The sequence below is a fragment of the Bombus affinis genome, chromosome 2 (genome assembly GCF_024516045.1).
Source record: "Bombus affinis isolate iyBomAffi1 chromosome 2, iyBomAffi1.2, whole genome shotgun sequence".
Classification (NCBI taxonomy): Eukaryota; Metazoa; Arthropoda; class Insecta; order Hymenoptera; family Apidae; genus Bombus; species Bombus affinis.
Genome location: NC_066345.1, coordinates 16735922 through 16755776, shown reverse-complemented (window position 1 = coordinate 16755776; position 19855 = coordinate 16735922). Strand labels below are relative to the sequence as shown.

The following is a 19855-nucleotide window of genomic DNA, read 5'->3' as shown; positions in this document are numbered from 1 at the left end:
CAAAATCGTCATTTTGTCATACATAATTCACACTGAATGTTTATTTAATTGCATAATTTTTTATCAGAATGTGGTTTAAGGAAAGATTTGACATGTTTTGCAGCATATAAAATTCGCACCACCTTGTAGAATTTGTAGAAGAAGAACTACAAGTTTCATGTTTTAAATATAATTAAATATAATATCATGTTATTTTAACAATTTTTTATCGCGATTAATTCTTAATCAGTTTTAATTTAACATTTATTGCAATGAACAATAAATAAAATATATATTTATATTTTATATTATATAAAGTACATTTATAACGTCAGTTCGCAAATTAATAATCAGTTTGTCCCAAAACACTATACATGATCCTCTTGAAGCTGTTACTCTGGTGGATTTTTTCACCGTCGTCATCAAGAATATTTACCTAGAAAAAAATTGTAAATTTCCATTGTAGTTGAATAAAGTGATATCGTTAACAAACTTTATAAACGCTAGGCATTCATAGTAATACAATAATAACTGCACGGGCACTTTACATTTTGAATTTGAATCATTTGAATGAACTATAATTTTTGAATTGGTTTTAAATATTTAAGGAGAACTTTTTTCTGTCACCATAAAATATCTTATTAATTATTTATAAACAAATGTATACGTAGAAATATGCAAGTGACATATACGAATCGACATAAAATTTATGTAAATAATCGTTTGTGATTATAATGTGTTTATAAAAGGTAAACGAATTTCTATATTCATTCAATTTATATAATTACAAAGACTGCCGTGAGTTTATTAAAATTAAAATGTTACAGTTAAACGGCGACACCGAGTGATCTAGCCGCACTCAGCTAGTAAGCATTCCTGTGGCTAGAGTTAATTCTGAGGAATTCCTAACTGCCCTATTTGAAAAAAAGAACTAATTCTGTGTTGACATCGTACAGCCTCGAACAAGACTCAAGCCCTAAAGTCTCTTCTAAATTGTTTCAACTTTCAATCTAAGTATGTATGTCTGTGATGTGTGACTTCAACATATAGACTTTAACGTCGGCCGATTTTACAACCTCACTATATCGTTTCTACCGACTTTACATATGCGTGTACGTACGTATATTCTTTACATGTATGTACATATAACACGGTCAAATGACGTTGATATAAAATCCGAATATGTATTTAAAGTTTTACTTACGTATGGCCCAGCTGGACTTTTTGGTCGAGCGTGGTATATCTGAAAATATTTATTGATCAGACAAGAGTGACGTTTAGATAGTAAGTAGAATTTAACTATTCTATATGCATACCCTATTTTGGTTAACCTTTTGCGGAGAGAAAACACCGGTACGCGCCGGTTGTCTTACTTCCTGCACTACGTCACCGAGAGCCTCCTCTTGCAGAGCCTTGTAAGCCTCGCTCTTACTCGGGTCGTACTTCACCGGTTTCTTCGAGCTGTACCATTGTATCGCATGTGTACACACGGACTATTTTTAATTCATTTGCCTCGATTTTGTCAGATCGGTTAGCAGCAGCCGGGGTTATATCGCCAATTGTTTGTTCGAGAGCGACTTTCGGACCGCTTCCATGCCCTTTTCATTAATCGAGTCACAAATATGTCTCAACTAAATCTTTGATGCTTTTCTCGAGAATTACATGAGTTGTCGATTCTTACATTTAAGATATAATATTTCACCGATAGGATACAAACAGCTGCTTTTAGCGATACTGATTTGTAATTTTCGAGAATTGCTTCTTGATTGTATGAGTATCAAAATTAGTAAGGCTACTAATTCGCATGAACATTTACTCTGATTAATTATTGATTACTTTCAATGGTACAGCATGCAGAAAAATATATAGTATGGTTATTTTAAGAACTTCCTTTGAAATTTGTTTTTTTCTAGCTTTTCTGTCGATTTTATCGATTTACTTGAAGTCACAACAACAAATTGCAATATGTACGTATCTATGTAGTTATATGCATCACGACCCTATAATTACGATTTATAGATATTAAACTGTAAAGCAAAAGAGTTTGAATCAATAAATACTTTATCGAACGATTGTCAAGAGCTTAATCACGGATCAGTGGCCACGCTCATTTGCCTTATTAAAAAAGAAAGAAAAAAGGACGATAAACAATTTTAAGAGAAAGAAACAATTGTGCGACAAGGAACGTGACCAATGATTCTCGCGAAAACAATAGAATTTGAAACTACTATGGATATACTACGACGTGCGAGAAGCATCGAAAAACGTCTCGAACTGGATATTAATTTGGTTTATTGAATTGCGGCCACACATTCTTCGAGGCGGCGGCTATGGCCTGCTCTTTCAAGATTCTCGCTTGCTCCTGTATTTCCTGTTTCTGTTTCACGAAGGAAAAGTCTATGAAAATGCTGGAAAACAAACAAACTGCACGTGAGTGTTATCCATTGTGAAAAGGAAACAACAGTGGTAAGGACTGACAGCTGCGTTTTCTGTTCTACGTCCATACTCCCGTTCTGATCACGTGCCCGACAGTCTACCGCCAATGAATTGATACAACCTTGATTTGCAACTTCCGATTAATGTCCCTCGCACGTAAACTATGGGTCATTTTTTCGATGCATTATTATTCAAGTTATAATTTTAAAATATCCGTTAGTTAATGGCGCCAAGATCATAATTGCTCAGAGTTAATAGTTTGATAAGTATCAGCATCCAGCAAAAATTCAATAGTATTAATGCTAGTAACTTTATTACGCTACTGCAAGCTGTACGGCGTATTAATATTTGTTTTATGTATATCTATTTATTACTTACGGTATAGCGGTCGTTTGGCTCTTTATAGTGTCGGCAATATTTTGTTCGGAATAGAGTCCAATTGGTGAGTTAAATTGCTTGTGGACAACCTAAGAATAAAATTGCACGGGATAAAAAATAATAACTGCAGTAACTGTAAATTTATTACGATGGTATTGTTCGTTTAAATCTTTTCTTAAGTCATAAATTTACCACTAAACAAATTGAAAATATGTATTAGTTGGAATTTCATAATTTATCATAATAATGCGTATGTGTATCAGTTATTTAACAACGTTTTAACGTGTATTCAATTAGTTATTTGAAGCTTAATAATAACTTCAGTTACATTATAAAATAGACTTAAAGTTTAGTTAGAAGAGTACCTTGTGGAGATGATATATAAATTTAAATTTAAAAAATCGCTCGATAGGAACAATATACAATTTTAAACAAAACTGTAGATTACATGCCACATAATGATTGTCTTTTACTAAAAGCAAAAGCATATCGTATTGCACGGAAGCAAAAGCGATTTGAGTATAAAGTAATCCAAACCTTTGGAACTTCATTCGGTCCCAAGACACGTTGAAGTACCGTTTCTGCCACCTAATCACATGTTGTACAAAATATATATACAAATTAATATAAAAGTTTGTCCTTTGTTTCAAGCAAATCGAAACATAGGACAGTTTTTCACGCAGTATTGAATAAAGCGTACCTTTTGTTTCATAGCAACTTCGGGATGAGCTTGTTCGTAATGATGCGGTGCCGCTCTGATCATCGGATTGGGATGATGGCGCAAGTAGCATTCTCCAAGCGGAGCATCCTTCTTTATCTTTGCACCTGGCAAGACCAGAGGAGTTGTGCGGTATGGCTAAAAATCGACGCTATCGATAGTATTCGGATCGTGTAATATACTCCTTTATGTTTATCGATTATGAGCGTAACTATTTCAACTGTACCTTGAAATAATGGTACAAAATAAAATAATGATACGAATGGTAAAAATAAGGCACGAGTAAAGTTGTAATTAATCGATAAAAATAATTAACGAATTACGTGTAACGAAAAAAGTGTTTAACGAGCTAAGTAGGCGTGAAATATTCTGCCAGAACGGTGTCAATTACCAACCAACGAAAGCTAAAATAAGCCATTATTAAGAGGCCATGATGACCGATGGCACCTCGTTAATTTTCCACACTGTTGCAATAACAACGTATGGCTTTTATCTTCAAACGCGATTAAAAATATATTTACCGATCATTTCCTCGATATTGATGTGTTATTTTTCCGTAGGTTCTCTATTTACGTCTAATTACTTTTTACGATGACAACTCGTTAAACAACCAAATATCATTACAACGAAGATGATATCTTTGGCCAACTATAGCAACCGGAAATGAACACGCACTGTGAAATATAATGCTCGACCATCGTTAGTTTCAAATGAAAGGTATAAAAAAAGGTATCTAAAATTTTTGGTACTTGGCTCGTATCTGTACAATGAGAAAATTGCACAAAGCCGTGGCGTTACGAACAAAGCGTTTGCCAAGTATTTCCTGCGATTACGTTATCTATCGTTCTGCGCGGAGTTTTACGCGGAATTACGAAATTATTAAAAATACAATTGTTACATTTCCACGAATATCAAAGGAAAAGACGAGAAGAACAGAAACCGTGGGCTATAAAGATGTAAGATGATTGTGCTTGCTTGATGTTGTTTGATCGGCTGTCGTCATTGCTAAAAAATGACGAAAATGAGAATGTCAAGTGGAACGATGTAGAAAGAGAGTAGAAACAGCAGGATAAAGTTACGCGTCGTATTTATAAGACGCGCTTGCAAGAATAGAAGATCGAATTTGAATACAGTCACTATCGACTTTGTGTTTCGAACGAACGACGATTGAACGACCGATGTAACGATCGATGCAACGATCGATGCAATCATGACTTTCATGCAATCATTAATTGTATCAAATAACGATTATTTCATTATAAATGGGTCAGAAACATTATCTTAGAGGGTGAGTAACGGTCTCTCTCTCTCTCTCTCTCTCTCTCTCTCTCTCTCGAAATAGATGAAGGACCCTAGCCGGCAAAAATAACGTGTACCCCGTCTGCTGCGAAATTTTTCTCCGCCACGATCGATGCTTGTCAACTCTTGATTAATTTTTATTATTGATTTTTTTAATTAAAAAGTTGAAAGCACGATTAAAGCACTTCCATCGAGTATCTTCTTACGTCATATACTTATATCATTATCAACTATCCGTCGAAAATATGTCATTTCGGAGAAGGAAGTTGTTTTTACGTCGTTTTATAGAATGTCCCCGAACTAAATTCGGACATACCGAAACAGTTGTTTCGAAAATTGTTTATCGTTTGGCTCGGTAGCGATGCATTGAAACTTGAACTACAACAATGAAAAAACCTTCTAGATTCTGCTGGCAAGGTACACAGAAAAGACAACAAGTGTTCCGATATTTTGTAAATCGAATCACAGTATCTGATGGACTAAATGTCTGGTAAATTAAAATGTTTCTGCATAATCAGCAACGATCCTTTTCCCGTGTATTTCTTTCGCGTTTATTCCCTTAGCCCGTGCTAACGTTTTTGAACGTTGCCGAAATGATTTTTTAACGAAGCAAGATGTTTGGAAAGTCAAGAGGACAAGCTGTAAGAGTGTCGTTGTATGACCCTCTTGTGTTTGAGTAACCCAGATCTCATTTACGAAAATAGATTAAGATTCCAATGAATAGTCGGTAACATGCTTACATTCGTTTTATTGCATCGCGTTATTAGTCAGTCATACCCCTGTAATCTTTTTTCGATCGAATTGTTCTTCCGTTCGTTGCATTCGTTCTTAGAGCGTGCACCGTTTCACGATAAGCCGTATGCAAGTTTGTTTGCTTGTCTTTTTCAGTGTCATTAGGGTAGAATCAAGACCTAGCCCTACTTTTACGGAGGGTGTCAAGGTTGGCACTCGACGACGTAATTCAAAATTTAGATCATCTTACGTTACGTGTTCGTTTCTAACGAGCAATAGTCGATTTCGATCGCTAATCCATATCTTTAAATTCTTTATGGGAAAAATCATTGCCGTTAAAATATCCGTTCTGAATCAGTGTCGACAGATACGAGAAAAAAATAATACGAGACGGATGAGAGGGAAAACGTTGCGTTAAGAACAACACGGTCTTCTTTCTCGATGCTGTGTTGTTTTATTTTCAACAATGCTAAGATATTTTATCTTTTTAACTGATGCAAAATGTCAACGAGACGATAAAAATTCTTTTTTTCAATTAAGATCATTCCTGTCCGGCAAGGATCGATAATTCAACAAAAGATGAGAAGAAATTGCACCGCCGTAGTAGCAAAGATCGGATAGATCGGCATAAAGTTCCGATTAATTAAATACTTCAACGATATTATAACGATGGTGAATTATCGATATTCGACGAAACACGGAATAGATTTCCTTTACTTTTAACGACTGATAACTGTTTCGTACCCAAAACACGGCAGCCTCCTCCTCTTTCGGCTGGTGTTCGATGTTGTGACGATAAATGGTCGTGTAAGCCGGCATCGTTTCCTTAATCGAACCGAAGTTCGTATTCCTGCAACTGCGGTAGCACTCTTAATCGAGAATAGCTTTCTTTTTTCCCCTCTTTCCTCCCGCTTTCACCGAGAAGTTACTTCACTTTTTTCCTGTGGATCTCTCCCTTACGAATATTCGCTAACGCACTGCCTCGTTGCGCGGGCGGCACTAACTCTGGTCTTTTCCACGCGACTCCTCTCGCGCTCTTTCTTCTCCTCTCCGCGTATTACCGACGTATCTCGATCGTTCCTACGTTTTATCCTCTTGATCGGCGATATAATTCTCTTGTCAACCTCTGTCAGCTACCGCAACCCTTTTTGTTGCTAGTAGCATTTCCTCTCCAATTTAAAAGTGCCTACCTTGATGATCCTCTCGACGGAATAATTACAACTCGTTAAACGATTAATTTCTATTTCGATTGCCATTTGTATGTATTTTTGATCGATTGTGTCACATCTGGATTCGAACCAAATCCTGAGAAAACTAGAAAATAGGTATTCCTGATCGTTTCAAATGTGAATTATTCTTCGAATCAATGATTCTCCGATTTGTTCCTTCTTTTTTTGTACTTTTTATTCGTACAGTCTGTTTGTTACATACGTCCGTTAATCGGGCGATGTTTTCTTCGATATAACGATCGGTATATCTGCCGACCTTGAACGAATATCCGAAACATCGTGGAAAATGTTTTCCTTGGCTCGACATGCCTTTTCATCGCCAGTTTGGTTACTTATCACCAACAAATACAAATGTTTTGTACCGAGTTTCGCTATTGTATTTCCCTTAAAGTAGTCATAGGACCGCTTCGGGGAAATCTAATACTCGATGAATCGTTTATCGCATGAACAGAGTATAACCGTTAACATGTACCGTTCTCTTGGAATTTCTCTAAGTTGACATTTTGTTGTTGCAATCGGCAGAACAATAAGAATATGTATTTTCAAGCGGAGACTAGGATCGAAATAGTGTTCCGAAATCGTTCTGGATCGCGTAGTATTGGATCGGAGAGGTGGTTTCGATGCAAAAGCGATATTTATAGCGTGGCAACTGCCTCTACGTGGACTTTCCGGCATCGTGGCGGGCCAACAAAAATATATTCACGCTTCGGACGTCTCGCGAATAAAGGCGTCTTCGTATCACGAAACTACGTACATATATAGCTATTGATTTCTCAAATCTTCCGAGACCGTGATTCCATCTGACTAAGTCAGCTGTAATCGTGTCCACGTCGAAATTTTAAGCCGAACGAGGAGCGTAAGAGAATAATCCGGTATTTAGCTAAGAAGACAGAGCGTTACGTAGCGGCTAGCCGTAGTGGTAGCCGTATAAATGGATGGATTAACAACCGGACTAAAAGCTCGACCAAAAGCCAAAGACCAACGAGTAAATACTCTTACCGTTTCGACGAAGTGGTTCGAATCGATCTATGTTTAACGATCATGTACGGATAGCTCGCCCTAAATTCGTTATTAAACGACCGTAAGATCATTTTTCCACTTGAACCGAAATCGAATACATCGTACAGCTTGTTGACATCTTGAGATAGAATGCGGAAATAGCGAATTATGTCCGACAGATATTCTGTCATTCCACAACTACTCGGTGATCCAACTATGAGTTATTGGGTTTCAAAGCGTTCGAATGACATATTTCGAAACGGTACGTAACTTGCCAAATGCAATATACCGTGTACTTTGAAATACAATAATTTATATTCTAGTCGCACGATATACATATAAATTCATTAGGAAGAACGGTATTACGCGGAGCATGCGGAAGACGATGTCACTTTTTAACAATTATCAAAGTTTCGTCCAGTTGCTCTATTTACTTCTTGTTTCTTTAACTTTATCTCTGTCGAGTCTTTGACGGCACGGAAGCCATAGAAAAAGATACCTAACTTCATAGATAACGATCTCTGTTCTATTTAGCGAATGATTTTGATGTTTCGGCGGATGTGTTTGTTATTTGCTTGTCGATCTTTTTATAGAGTCTTTTGAACGATCGACTTTCCAATTTTATTTATCTGCGAATCTCGAGCAATTTGTCGGGCATCGTCGTGTTCAGAATGTACGGCGGCGACGAAACGTCGTCGAAAAGAGTTACAGGGTGTTGGAAAAGAATTATAAATACATCCAACAATAGCGAAGACGTATCGTTCGCTTCATCTTCGTGGCATTGCATTCGCGGACCAACGAACTACTCTGGAAGTATGAACTAATCAGGCGACGTTTACATTGTCAAATTTAGGAAACGCTATAGAAGACAATTTTCTTTTTCTTTTGAAGAATCGATGTTGCAATGAAATGCTCCGAGCGAATGGCAACCCGTTCTTACTATTGTCTCCGGGATCATACCGTGTCACGTGGATTCTATTGTTTGTTTAAAATACACTTGCTAAAATTAATTGTCGATGAAATAGAAGCGAGCAAATACTTACATTCGCTTGATCGTTGTTCAAATTGTCGGGCAAGAACGTTCGACATAATATATATCGAACGAGTTTATTACAACAGGACGAACAGCGATGTAGATTGCTTGCTCCTGCGTGTGAATTCGTGTTTCAAAGCGTATCTGCTCAAAGTACCTGCGACAAATTGGCTCTCTCTTCGCGAACTTCGTCGAGATGTTCGTGCGGTAAGTTAAGATGTTCCGGTGAAGACGCAGGCGGCCTGTATTCGTCGATTAAAGGCGGCGGTACGGGGCTCTTCGGTAATTCCGACGGTATTTTCCGTTGTTTAGCTCTATAGCGGAATGGGAAAGTATCTTACTAACGAATCAATATGAAAGAAGTTCCTCTCACGAGAGCTTCCATGATACTTTCGACGATCACTTTCGAACGTCTGAATTTACTACGCACAAAATAGATTTCGTTTTGGTATCGCGTACAGACGTGGCGTAACGATAACTGAACTTATCGGTGGTTTTCTCTGGCCCTTCTTGATACGATACGTCGTTTAAAGGATACAAAGACAGTGCATTTTTCTCCTTTACTTTAATTTTGGAAGATTTTCTACGAAACGAAGGATTGGAAAAATTCTATCGTAATTGCAACAAAGAAAGTGATCGTCGAGCTAACGATGATGTTTCTTGATGCGATGAGCTGTCAATCAGGCGCTGCGATTAAAGTATGTATAAAATAAGGTAGGGAGAAGTTTAATACGAAGCGTTAATAGTCGTGTTACGTAGCAGCAGTAGCGTGCCGATAGTAATGCGATAAATCGAACGCATAATAATAAAGGTGGAATTGCTTTCTGACAGACTAGTGACCGCAGCCCTGTCGCCAGTGTTCAACTGGATAATCGGAGATGACGTGGTAATGTTGATACGAGATGCATTCGACGGCTCAGACCTTTCGACCACGAGCCTTATTGATTCAGAGTTTTGAAGAAGATTCTGCGCGTCTACATGCCTCACGTCTCGCGTGTCGTAATCGTCGATTTTCTTGATCACATCACCCCTCTGGAGCGTCTCGTTCTCCGACTGCAAATACAAATTCTATCGTAAGATAACCACGCATCGCTGACGTTCAAAGGCTTGCTATTTGTTAACTAACGTAAGAGAATTCTACGCCCGAGGCATCGCTTTTTAATAATTGAGATAACGTTAGTTTGACTCTCTCTCTCTCTCTCCGACTATGACAATTAAAATAACAGGCATGACATCGGACGTTGTAAAGTTGTATTAGTTACATTATCAACAAAATGTTGCTATCAAGCGAATATCAGAAACATAGATGCTGCGATTATCAGTCATTTTATATTTCAACTTATCGCGTGAAAGATGTAAAGACTTGTCGTTTAATTAGAATACGTCAAGTAATATGCAATGATGATTAAATGATAGAAGCATTTGGATAGCGTTCGGATGCGTTTACGATTTCTCTGTGCTGCATTTAATAATCATGTTGGATAGAATGCAGTTGAGGCGATCAAAAAGACGCGCAAGATTAGGTCACAGGTGTCGGCTAGACGTGACTACGATTTAACGTATACAGTATAATCTATAGGCATCTTGTACTTGTTCAAAAGCGTGACAATATTAGGCGGTTGTTAATTGCTTTGCCAATAAGATAAAAATCCGTTTGTAATAAATATTCGTGTATTTTAAATTGGATAGATATCGTTGCGTGTAAGCGGCAACAGCAGCAGCTTGTGTACATTAGAAAATGATCTCCATTCTTTGCTGTTCTCTGTTATAGATAGATAAATGGATTTGCCGCAGATTCGATAATAACCATAAGCTGTACGCATCTAATAGTAAGAGTAGACATGAAAGAAGAACTCACGCGGGTGACGACGATCGGTGTACCCAAATCAGCGCCTCCAGCGATACGTATTCCCCAAGGTTTGCCGGTGCTGGATCTCTTAAGCTTCACGATCACCGTTTGTTTCCTCGTCATGCTCTACTCTGTCTATCGGAACAACGCAATCGCGTGTTTATAACGAACGGAAATCGCAGAGACCGATCGCTGAGTTGAGAATTAAGAGCAAGACGATAACGAAAAAGCACGGGAAAAAGTCAGAGAAACGAAAAGCTTTTCCAATCGAACGAGAAAATTGATAAACTGCGAGGTCGTTGAGAAATCTACGACGACTCGAGGCAATATCGAACCCGTGCTTACGCTCCTTACTGGCTAACGAGGACTACTGGCTGCACAGCCACTTTATTTTGACAGGCTTTACTTTTGTGAGCTTAGTTACCCAACTACCGGCTCGCCGCTTCTGCTATTCTGGCCCCATTTCGAATTGGCATACCGTGTGTATTGTTCTGGTCCGACCTGCGCTCATTTCTCTGGCATTTGCGGCCTCCCTACCTTTGCTATGCCTACCGATAGGATCAACGATTGATAGTGCATGAAATTGAATATCACAATATTATAAACTCTTAGTAGTTTTAACCCGCAAACATTATTCTTTCAAAATGATCTTCTCTTTATAAAGTATGCTTTGAACGATGAATGAAAGTCAATATATACTTGTAAAAATAGTTGTAAAAAATATGCTTGTGTAAAAATACTTTAATTATACGATTAATTATATGACACGTCTATAAGGAATCGTCTATAAGGAAAAATGTTGCCGGATATCGAATGAATGTACAGAATTAAACACTGCACGTAAATCGTTTATTAAACACATTCATAAATTACAGTGGGTGGTTTCCTTCAAAGTTACAAAGGAAAAATATGCCTGTGGATTGCACAATATAGTCTTTAAAAAAAAAGCGATGCAGGATGAAACATAGTCCATCAGATTACATCATCGTAAATTACAGAGGAGAGAAAATGATGAAAAATGTAGGATTTGATCAGGCTGCTACATATGTACTCACATAGGTTTCGTAAAAGTTGCCTACGGAAAATTTAAGAGACATCTTCGCCTCAAGCTCTCGAAACTCTCAACCGCACTACTTTCTTCTCTTTTTCACTAATTGTAAGTGATGTCTACGAATACTTGAAAGGGTCTCTTCCTTATGTTGTTTCGATCTAATTGACTGCACCGTGATTAATGAGACTACATCAAGAAAGGAAGAGAAATAGTAAAAGAGAGTACATCAAATAAACCGAGAGGAAGAGATTGTACGTAAGTTTGACTTAAATTAGCAACCTATAGCGCGAAAGGTTAGTCAATCACACTTTTAAGAGTGTACCGTTCTAGTGACTCATTTATCTCGATTTACACGATACTAAGAAAGTATATACATAACCGCCGCATCCATCGGAATGATATCGCATCTAAATTAGTAATATTAATAGCCTGTTATTTGTTAATACCCCGATAATATTGCTAACTGTTAAAAACGAATGCCGATAGGAACGGAGCTAATTGTATAAAGGAGGAAACCTTAAAAATGTTAAATAACTCCACTGTTGACGTAGATAGATTGACGATATACGAATAGATGTTAATGTTGCAAACTGATATACAAATTTGATATAGAATATACATTATTTTTTACAAATTATTTAGTACAATTCTTTCGAGAGATTCAAAGGAGTGTCATATTTTATGTCATATTTTAGGTCTATGAATATTCTTCGCTAATCGCTCTACTAATTACCATTCGACGAATTTCACTGGTACCAGCGCCAATTTCATATAATTTGGCGTCTCTTAAAAATCTTCCAGTCGGATAATCATTTATGTAGCCATTTCCACCTAAAAGAATTCTTCTATGCATTTCAAGAAACATTTTAAATTAACAAATTTTTATCGGGAATTGACATTATGAATAATTTACCAAGTATCTGAATTGCATTCAATGCAGCATTAGTAGCACACTCGGCTATGTAAAGTATGACCGCGGCACAATCTTTTCGGTTTACATATCCTGCATCGCAAGATCTAGCTACAGAGTACAAATAATTTCTACAAACACTTAAACTTGTATACATATTTGCTATTTTTTCCTGAAATATTAATATCAATTTGAACTTTTAGAAATTTCGAGTATAGAACTTGTGAACAAGAAGAAAAACTAATTTTATACTTGGATCATTTGAAATTCTGCTATTCGTTTCCCAAATTGTGTCCTCGTATGTGCATAATCAAATGCCACGTCGCAACAAGCCTGAATAAGTCTAACACGTAACATATCAAAATATAATAACTTTATAAAACTTAATACATTATCTTAATCTAAAATAAAAGATCTTACCCTAAAGGTCCCGCTGATAATGTTAGTCGTTCCAAATCTAGACCGCTAAATAGTACGTAAACGCCTTTGTTTACTTCGCCGAGTATATTTGTAACTGTAATTATTCATTTATGAACAGAATATGTCAAAATCGTATAAGTTATTATTATATATAATTATTATATTATTTTATTATATATAAATTACCAGGAACTTTACAATCTTCGAATACAAGTTCACCAGTGTTGGAACCTCGCATACCTAATTTATCTAACTTTTGAGCAGTACTAAAACCTTCAAAACCTCGTTCTATGATAAATGCCGTAACACCGTGTTGCGGTTTAGCCGCATTTGGATTCGTTTTCGCATAAACGACAAAAGTATCAGCATCGGGGCCATTTGTGATCCAAAATTTATGACCGTTTAAAATGTAGTAGTCACCCTTTTTTTCGGCTTGCAATTTCATAGAAATTACGTCGGATCCAGATGTCGATTCTGACATCGCAAGTGCCCCGATATGTTCTCCGCTACATAACTATAAAAGGTATATACATAACAAGATTACACGTTAGATATAAATTCGGACATTACCTTTGGTAAATATTTGTACTTTTGCTCTTCCGTCCCATTTCTGTGAATTTGATTAATGCACAAGTTTGAATGAGCGCCATAACTAAGACCTATGGCACCTGATGCCCTGCTCAATTCCTCTATAACGATAATATTATCTAAATACGTACCACCTGTACCACCGTATTCAGATTTTGCTGTTATTCCTAATAAACCTAATTTGCCAAGTTTCTTCCAAAATTCCTGGAAATAATTTCTAAATAATTAATATAGCTAAAACAATATTTCATGCTTCCTTTAATGTTCTCTTACTTACACGGAGGTCGTCGAAATTATTCTTTTTATCGATCTCAGCCGCTTTTGGAGCAAGCTCCTTTTGTGCAAAATTAAATATTAATTGTCGAAGCTACAAAAAGCAAACATGCTTTATTTTTATTAATACTCGTATCTGTGTTAATTGAATTCAATAAATGATGTAAATGGAAAAGATCAGACTTCGGTTATAAGATTAACGTAGATTATTAAAAAATGATTTGTTCCAAACATCATTTTAACAATGTTAGTATGTACGTATAATCACTCAATTCGAATTCTATTCTAATTTTACTAACCTCTTTCTGTTCTTTGTCTAGTCCAAAGATATTGTCATCTACTGTATAATATTTTGAAGAATATCTCACATTAAATTTATTATTTAACTTTAAGAACTTCGATAAGAGGGGTCTCATAAATTTATTAGTATAAAACTCCATGTTTTTAAATATTTACTATGGATTTCAGAATTGTGTATATATAAGACTGAAAGGCAACTTTGGCGGTATATATATATATGTATGATAGTTTTCTTATCTACTATTTTACATTTAATCAGTAATACTACTAAATATGTACTAATTAATATATATAAATATATATCAGATATTTTCTTCACAAAATTATATATATTTGTATGTATTTACATAAATAAAATTGTTATCATATTTTCGTTTTAATATTTTATGTAATATTAACATAAATTTTTTGATAATGTATCTAAAAACTAACATAAATTTTACATGTAAAGTAATATGTACATACTTAGAATCTAACATGGCTCGCGCACAGCGCTTACAACTGGCGTATATTATATTACGTTAAATTTGAGTGCACTTTAAACGTAGTTCATATCTAACATCAACATCATAGCAAAATATTACAGTTCACAAATCCATTTTTTTTCCTATTTTATTTTACTACATACAATTAAGAATTTTTTATTTATAGACTTCTATTACGTTACAATATCGCAACAATCAGATGAATATGATTCGATGAAATATAGGTTAAGAAAGTGTAGTAGTGAAATTATTTCTTCATCAAGTTGTTTTAATTCTTACGTTATAATTTATACTTTTCATAAACAGAAAGATGGGAGAAATGAAAATTAAGTCGGAAACAAAATATAACAAAGTAGTAAAACACATTCAGGTATGAAGGAGATTAGACTGTGGTTTATTTAACAAAATTTATTATAAGCAATTAATTATAAAATTACTTTTTTATAGGATAAGTGGAAACTTGTGCCTGCCTTCCTCAAGGGAAAAGGTTTAGTTAAGCAACATATTGATTCTTTTAACTACTTCATAAATGTGGAGATAAAAAAAATTATAAAAGCAAATGAGAAAGTACTTAGTGATGCGGATCCTTTATTTTATGTAAAGTAAGCAATATTATCTTACATATTAATTATGCACTATTATATTGCACCACTTACTACATTATTTTCTTTTGTAGATATTTGAACGTTCATGTAGGTCTACCAGATGTTGAGGAAGGTTTTAATGTAACACGTTCTACTACTCCACATGAATGTCGTTTAAGGGATTTAAATTATTCGGCTCCAATTACAGTTGATATTGAATATATAAGAGGTCACCAACCAATAATCAAAAATAATTTACTGATTGGCAGGTATAAATTAATAAATATCTTTGAACTATTAATAATTAAACAATATGAACTGAATTAACTGTTACTTTCCTAGAATGCCTATAATGTTAAGAAGTTCAAATTGTGTATTAACTGGTAAATCGCATTTTGAATTGTCAAAGATGAATGAATGTCCACATGATCCTGGTGGTTATTTTATAGTGAATGGTCAAGAGAAAGTAATTTTGATACAGGAACAAATGCTTAGAAATAGAATTATTTTAGAGGAAGATAGTAAGGGGTGTATTGTAGCATCTTGTAATAGTTCCACTCATGAAAGAAAAACCAAGACTAACATAGTAGGAAAAGGTGGAAGATATTACATGAGACATAACATTTTTCAAGATGTACGTACATTGCAGTTATGTAGTAAAATTTGTGTGAATAACGTTTAATGAAATATAAATATATTGTTATATATAGGATATACCTGTGACAATAATATTTAAAGCAATGGGAATTGTAAGTGATCAAGAAATCATGCAACTTATTGGTACAGAAGAAGAATTTATGAAAAAGTTTGCACCCACTTTAGAAGAATGTCACGTTTTAAATGTATTTGCTCAAAATCAAGCATTAAGGTATTTCATTAAAAAGTATAAGAAGTATTAATATATATTATGAACATTGATTACAAGCATTGTTTCAGGTTTCTTAGCAATAAAAGAAAGCAAAAAAGGTATTCAGTCATAAAATCTAGTGTTACGGATGAAATGAAGGATATATTGGCAACCAATATTTTGTCGCATGTTCCTGTTAGTAATTTAGTAATTATAATCATAATATAATATCTAAAACGGTATTACTATGATATTTGGTGTTACAGGTTATAGATTTTAATTTTAAAATGAAGGCAACCTACATTGCTTTAATGATTCGTAAAGTTATGAAAGCACAATCTGATGGAAAACTTGTAGATGATAGAGATTATTACGGAAATAAACGATTAGAACTGGCTGGTTCTTTGTTGTCTTTAATGTTTGAAGATTTATTTAAAAGATTTAATTGGGAGGTATGATATAGGATAATATTAAATAAGGATCATAATTCAAATTATGATATTTAATATTGTATTGTATTGTATTATATTTATTATGATATTTAATGTTTGCAGTTAAAACAAATAGCTGATAAAAATATACCAAAAATTAAGGCTGCACAATTTGACATCGTAAAACATATGAGACAAGACCAGATTACCAATGGATTGGCTTTTGCCATATCATCTGTGAGTAAATAACTAAATTCAATATATAGATAAAAGTATGTTAATATCAGATTACATACAAAAAATATATTAAACAGGGTAATTGGACAATTAAACGATTTAAAATGGAACGACATGGGGTTACGCAAGTGTTGTCTAGACTTTCTTATATTTCTGCACTTGGTATGATGACACGTGTTAATTCTCAATTTGAAAAAACCAGGAAAGTATCTGGTCCTCGATCTTTGCAACCATCTCAATGGGGAATGCTCTGTCCTAGTGATACTCCTGAAGGGGAAGTGAGTTTTACTTCCATATATATACTTCAATCAAGATTATTAATTGTGATATATAAAATTATTTATACAATACTTTTTATAGGGTTGTGGTTTAGTTAAAAATCTAGCTCTAATGACACATATCACAACAGAAATTGATGAAGAACCAATTGTTAGATTGGCTTTTAACTTAGGAGTTGAAAACGTTAATATACTTGGTGGAGAAGAAATCAATAATAAGAAAGTTTACATGGTATTTTTAAATGGCAATATCCTGGGTATAGTAAAGAATTATCAGAGACTAGTAAATGTTTTTAGATTATTACGAAGGAAAGGTCTAATCAATGGTTTCGTTTCTATACATACACAGCACCAGCATAGGTAATATTTATCTCAAATTTATACATGACATTACAATTTTGTACAATTGTTACAATGTTCATAGGTGTATTCAAATTAGTTCTGATGGGGGACGATTATGTAGACCATACATTATTGTACAGAATGGCAATCCACTAATACAAGAAAATCATATAAAACTACTTGAACAAGGAATACGAAGTTTCGAAGATTTTTTACAAGAAGGTTAGTAAAAAATATAAGAAACAAAATTCTGTCATGTTTTTAATAATATTATGACATTATTATTAGGTTTAATTGAATATTTGGATGTGAACGAAGAAAATGATAGTTCTATTGCATTCAATGAATCACACATTAATGAGAAGACAACACATTTAGAAATTGAGCCATTTACATTACTTGGTGTTTGTGCTGGTCTAGTACCATATCCACATCACAATCAAAGTCCAAGAAATACTTATCAATGTGCTATGGGAAAACAAGCAATGGGAACTATTGGTTATAATCAACGTAATCGCATCGATACATTGATGTATAATTTAGTTTATCCTCAAACACCTATGGTTAAATCCCGAACAATAGAACTAATAAACTTTGATAAACTACCTGCTGGTCAAAATGCAACAGTAGCTGTTATGTCCTATAGTGGCTACGATATTGAAGATGCTCTTATTTTAAACAAGGCTTCAATTGATAGAGGATTTGGTAGATGTTTAATATATCGAAATGCAAAATGTACATTAAAAAGATACGCAAATCAGACATACGATCGAATAATGGGTCCATTGATTGATTCCAATACAAAGAAACCTGTTTGGAAACATGACATAATCGATAGTGATGGAATTGCTGCACCTGGAGAAATGGTGGAAAATAGGAAGGTATAGTTTTAAACATTGATAGTAACAAGCAAGCTGAATTGCATATATTTACATAATTAGCAAGTTCATATATTTTTTCTTTTTGTAGGTAATGGTAAATAAATCATCGCCGGCCGCAAATATAGGTCCAGTGAATGCTGGTAATGTTCAAACGCAAACAGAATACAAAGATGTCCCAGTTGTTTTTAAAGGACCTGTTCCTGCTTATGTTGAGAAGGTTATGATTTCCAGTAATGCAGAAGATGCATTTTTAATTAAATTATTATTGCGACAAACTCGACGACCTGAGATAGGTGACAAATTTAGTAGTCGACATGGACAGAAGGGTGTAACTGGTATGTATTTACACATACTTTATCATTTAATTTTGCAAGTATATTAATATTACTATCGACCTTTATACACAGGGTTAATTGTGGAACAGGAGGATATGCCATTTAATGATTATGGTATATGTCCTGATATGATAATGAATCCACATGGTTTTCCTTCACGTATGACAGTTGGGAAATTGATAGAATTGCTCGCTGGTAAAGCTGGTGTTATAAAAGGAGAATTTCATTATGGCACAGGTATAACAATAAGAAATTACTGTTTTAATAATTTTTTAAAATACTAATTTATAACAATTCTCATTTTTATTTAGCATTTGGAGGCTCAAAAGTTAAAGATGTTTGTAACGAATTGGTAAAGCATGGTTATAATTATTTGGGCAAAGATATCTTCTACTCTGGTATTACAGGTGAACCATTACAAGCGTATATTTATTCTGGACCAGTAAGTCGATAATATCTTAATTTTTAATTTCAATTTAATATTGATCATGTACATTATTATAAGGATATAACTTAAAACATAGGTATATTATCAAAAATTGAAACATATGGTACAAGATAAAATGCATGCTCGATCACGAGGACCAAGAGCTGTGTTAACGCGTCAACCAACGGAAGGTCGAGCCAAAGAAGGTGGTTTAAGATTAGGTGAAATGGAACGGGATTGTTTAATCGGATATGGTGCTAGTATGATGTTAATAGAAAGACTCATGATATCCAGCGATGCATTTGATGTTGATGTATGTAACAAATGTGGTTTGATGGCATATAGTGGTTGGTGTCACAGTTGTCGTTCTAGTTCATGTGTGTCTACGATTTCTATGCCCTATGCTTGCAAGTTACTTTTCCAAGAACTTCAATCTATGAACATTGTACCTCGTTTAACATTAAAAAATTATTGTGAGTAGTTTGAATCAAGGTTACTGATGTTCATATGTAAATACAGGGTAACTCAGTTAAATGCGATCGCCTAAATATCTGCCTAAATAATTAAATATTACATATTTGCCACAACTTAGCCACAATATCCAATATTATCTAAATATTATCTCAATATTGTAAATATTCAGGTCGCTGAACTTGTTTTTTCACCCTCTATAAGGATATCTAATATAATTATAATAATATAATAAATAATAAATAATTCTATCTAAAAGTTCTGATGACTTTGAAAACCTGTAAAAGGATGATCATGAAAAAAAATCACTTTCACTGTTGTGAAAATGTGATCCTTGAAATAG

General features: G+C 34.5%; 3 protein-coding genes and 1 long non-coding RNA gene across 13 annotated transcripts; 2 read left to right on the top strand and 2 right to left on the bottom strand.

Moving 5' to 3' along the window:
- Window positions 1–11: 11 nt before the first annotated feature.
- On the bottom strand, window positions 12–11857 carry LOC126923584 (PDZ and LIM domain protein 3). Of its 10 annotated transcripts, none has more exons than XM_050737207.1 (9): window positions 11708–11857; window positions 9633–9856; window positions 8961–9117; window positions 3494–3649; window positions 3331–3381; window positions 2794–2882; window positions 1296–1440; window positions 1184–1222; window positions 12–415 (listed from the first exon to the last, which is right to left on the bottom strand). In XM_050737207.1, exons 1-9 carry the CDS (start codon window positions 11747–11749, stop codon window positions 323–325), a joined length of 996 nt encoding a protein of 331 aa, XP_050593164.1. In that variant the 5' UTR covers window positions 11750–11857; the 3' UTR covers window positions 12–322. The 10 variants fall into 10 exon arrangements, 9 of the variants coding, with proteins under 9 accessions (XP_050593164.1, XP_050593146.1, XP_050593175.1 ...); XM_050737189.1 differs by lacking the exon at window positions 11708–11857 and adding an exon at window positions 10662–10787; XM_050737218.1 differs by lacking the exon at window positions 11708–11857 and adding an exon at window positions 10662–10787 and having other exon boundaries at window positions 9726–9856.
- On the top strand, window positions 3649–11526 carry LOC126923652 (uncharacterized). Its single transcript, XR_007713260.1, has 2 exons — window positions 3649–4799; window positions 10575–11526. It is a non-coding gene; the product is annotated as an uncharacterized LOC126923652 (long non-coding RNA).
- Window positions 11858–12280: 423 nt separating the features above from the next.
- On the bottom strand, window positions 12281–14800 carry LOC126923574 (isovaleryl-CoA dehydrogenase, mitochondrial). The gene is made up of 9 exons (XM_050737159.1): window positions 14660–14800; window positions 14194–14380; window positions 13899–13988; window positions 13604–13825; window positions 13220–13547; window positions 13034–13127; window positions 12866–12956; window positions 12617–12785; window positions 12281–12534 (listed from the first exon to the last, which is right to left on the bottom strand). Exons 2-9 carry the CDS (start codon window positions 14332–14334, stop codon window positions 12401–12403), a joined length of 1269 nt encoding a protein of 422 aa, XP_050593116.1. The 5' UTR covers window positions 14335–14380; window positions 14660–14800; the 3' UTR covers window positions 12281–12400.
- A 71-nt stretch (window positions 14801–14871) lies between these two features.
- LOC126923393 (DNA-directed RNA polymerase III subunit RPC2) lies at window positions 14872–19759 on the top strand. The gene is made up of 16 exons (XM_050736799.1): window positions 14872–15049; window positions 15127–15281; window positions 15356–15532; window positions 15606–15897; window positions 15974–16131; window positions 16200–16305; window positions 16377–16562; window positions 16665–16778; window positions 16856–17056; window positions 17139–17416; window positions 17481–17620; window positions 17687–18279; window positions 18368–18614; window positions 18687–18851; window positions 18926–19056; window positions 19139–19759. The coding sequence occupies exons 1-16, from the start codon at window positions 14990–14992 to the stop codon at window positions 19520–19522; spliced, it is 3387 nt and encodes a 1128-aa protein (XP_050592756.1). The 5' UTR covers window positions 14872–14989; the 3' UTR covers window positions 19523–19759.
- Window positions 19760–19855: the final 96 nt, after the last annotated feature.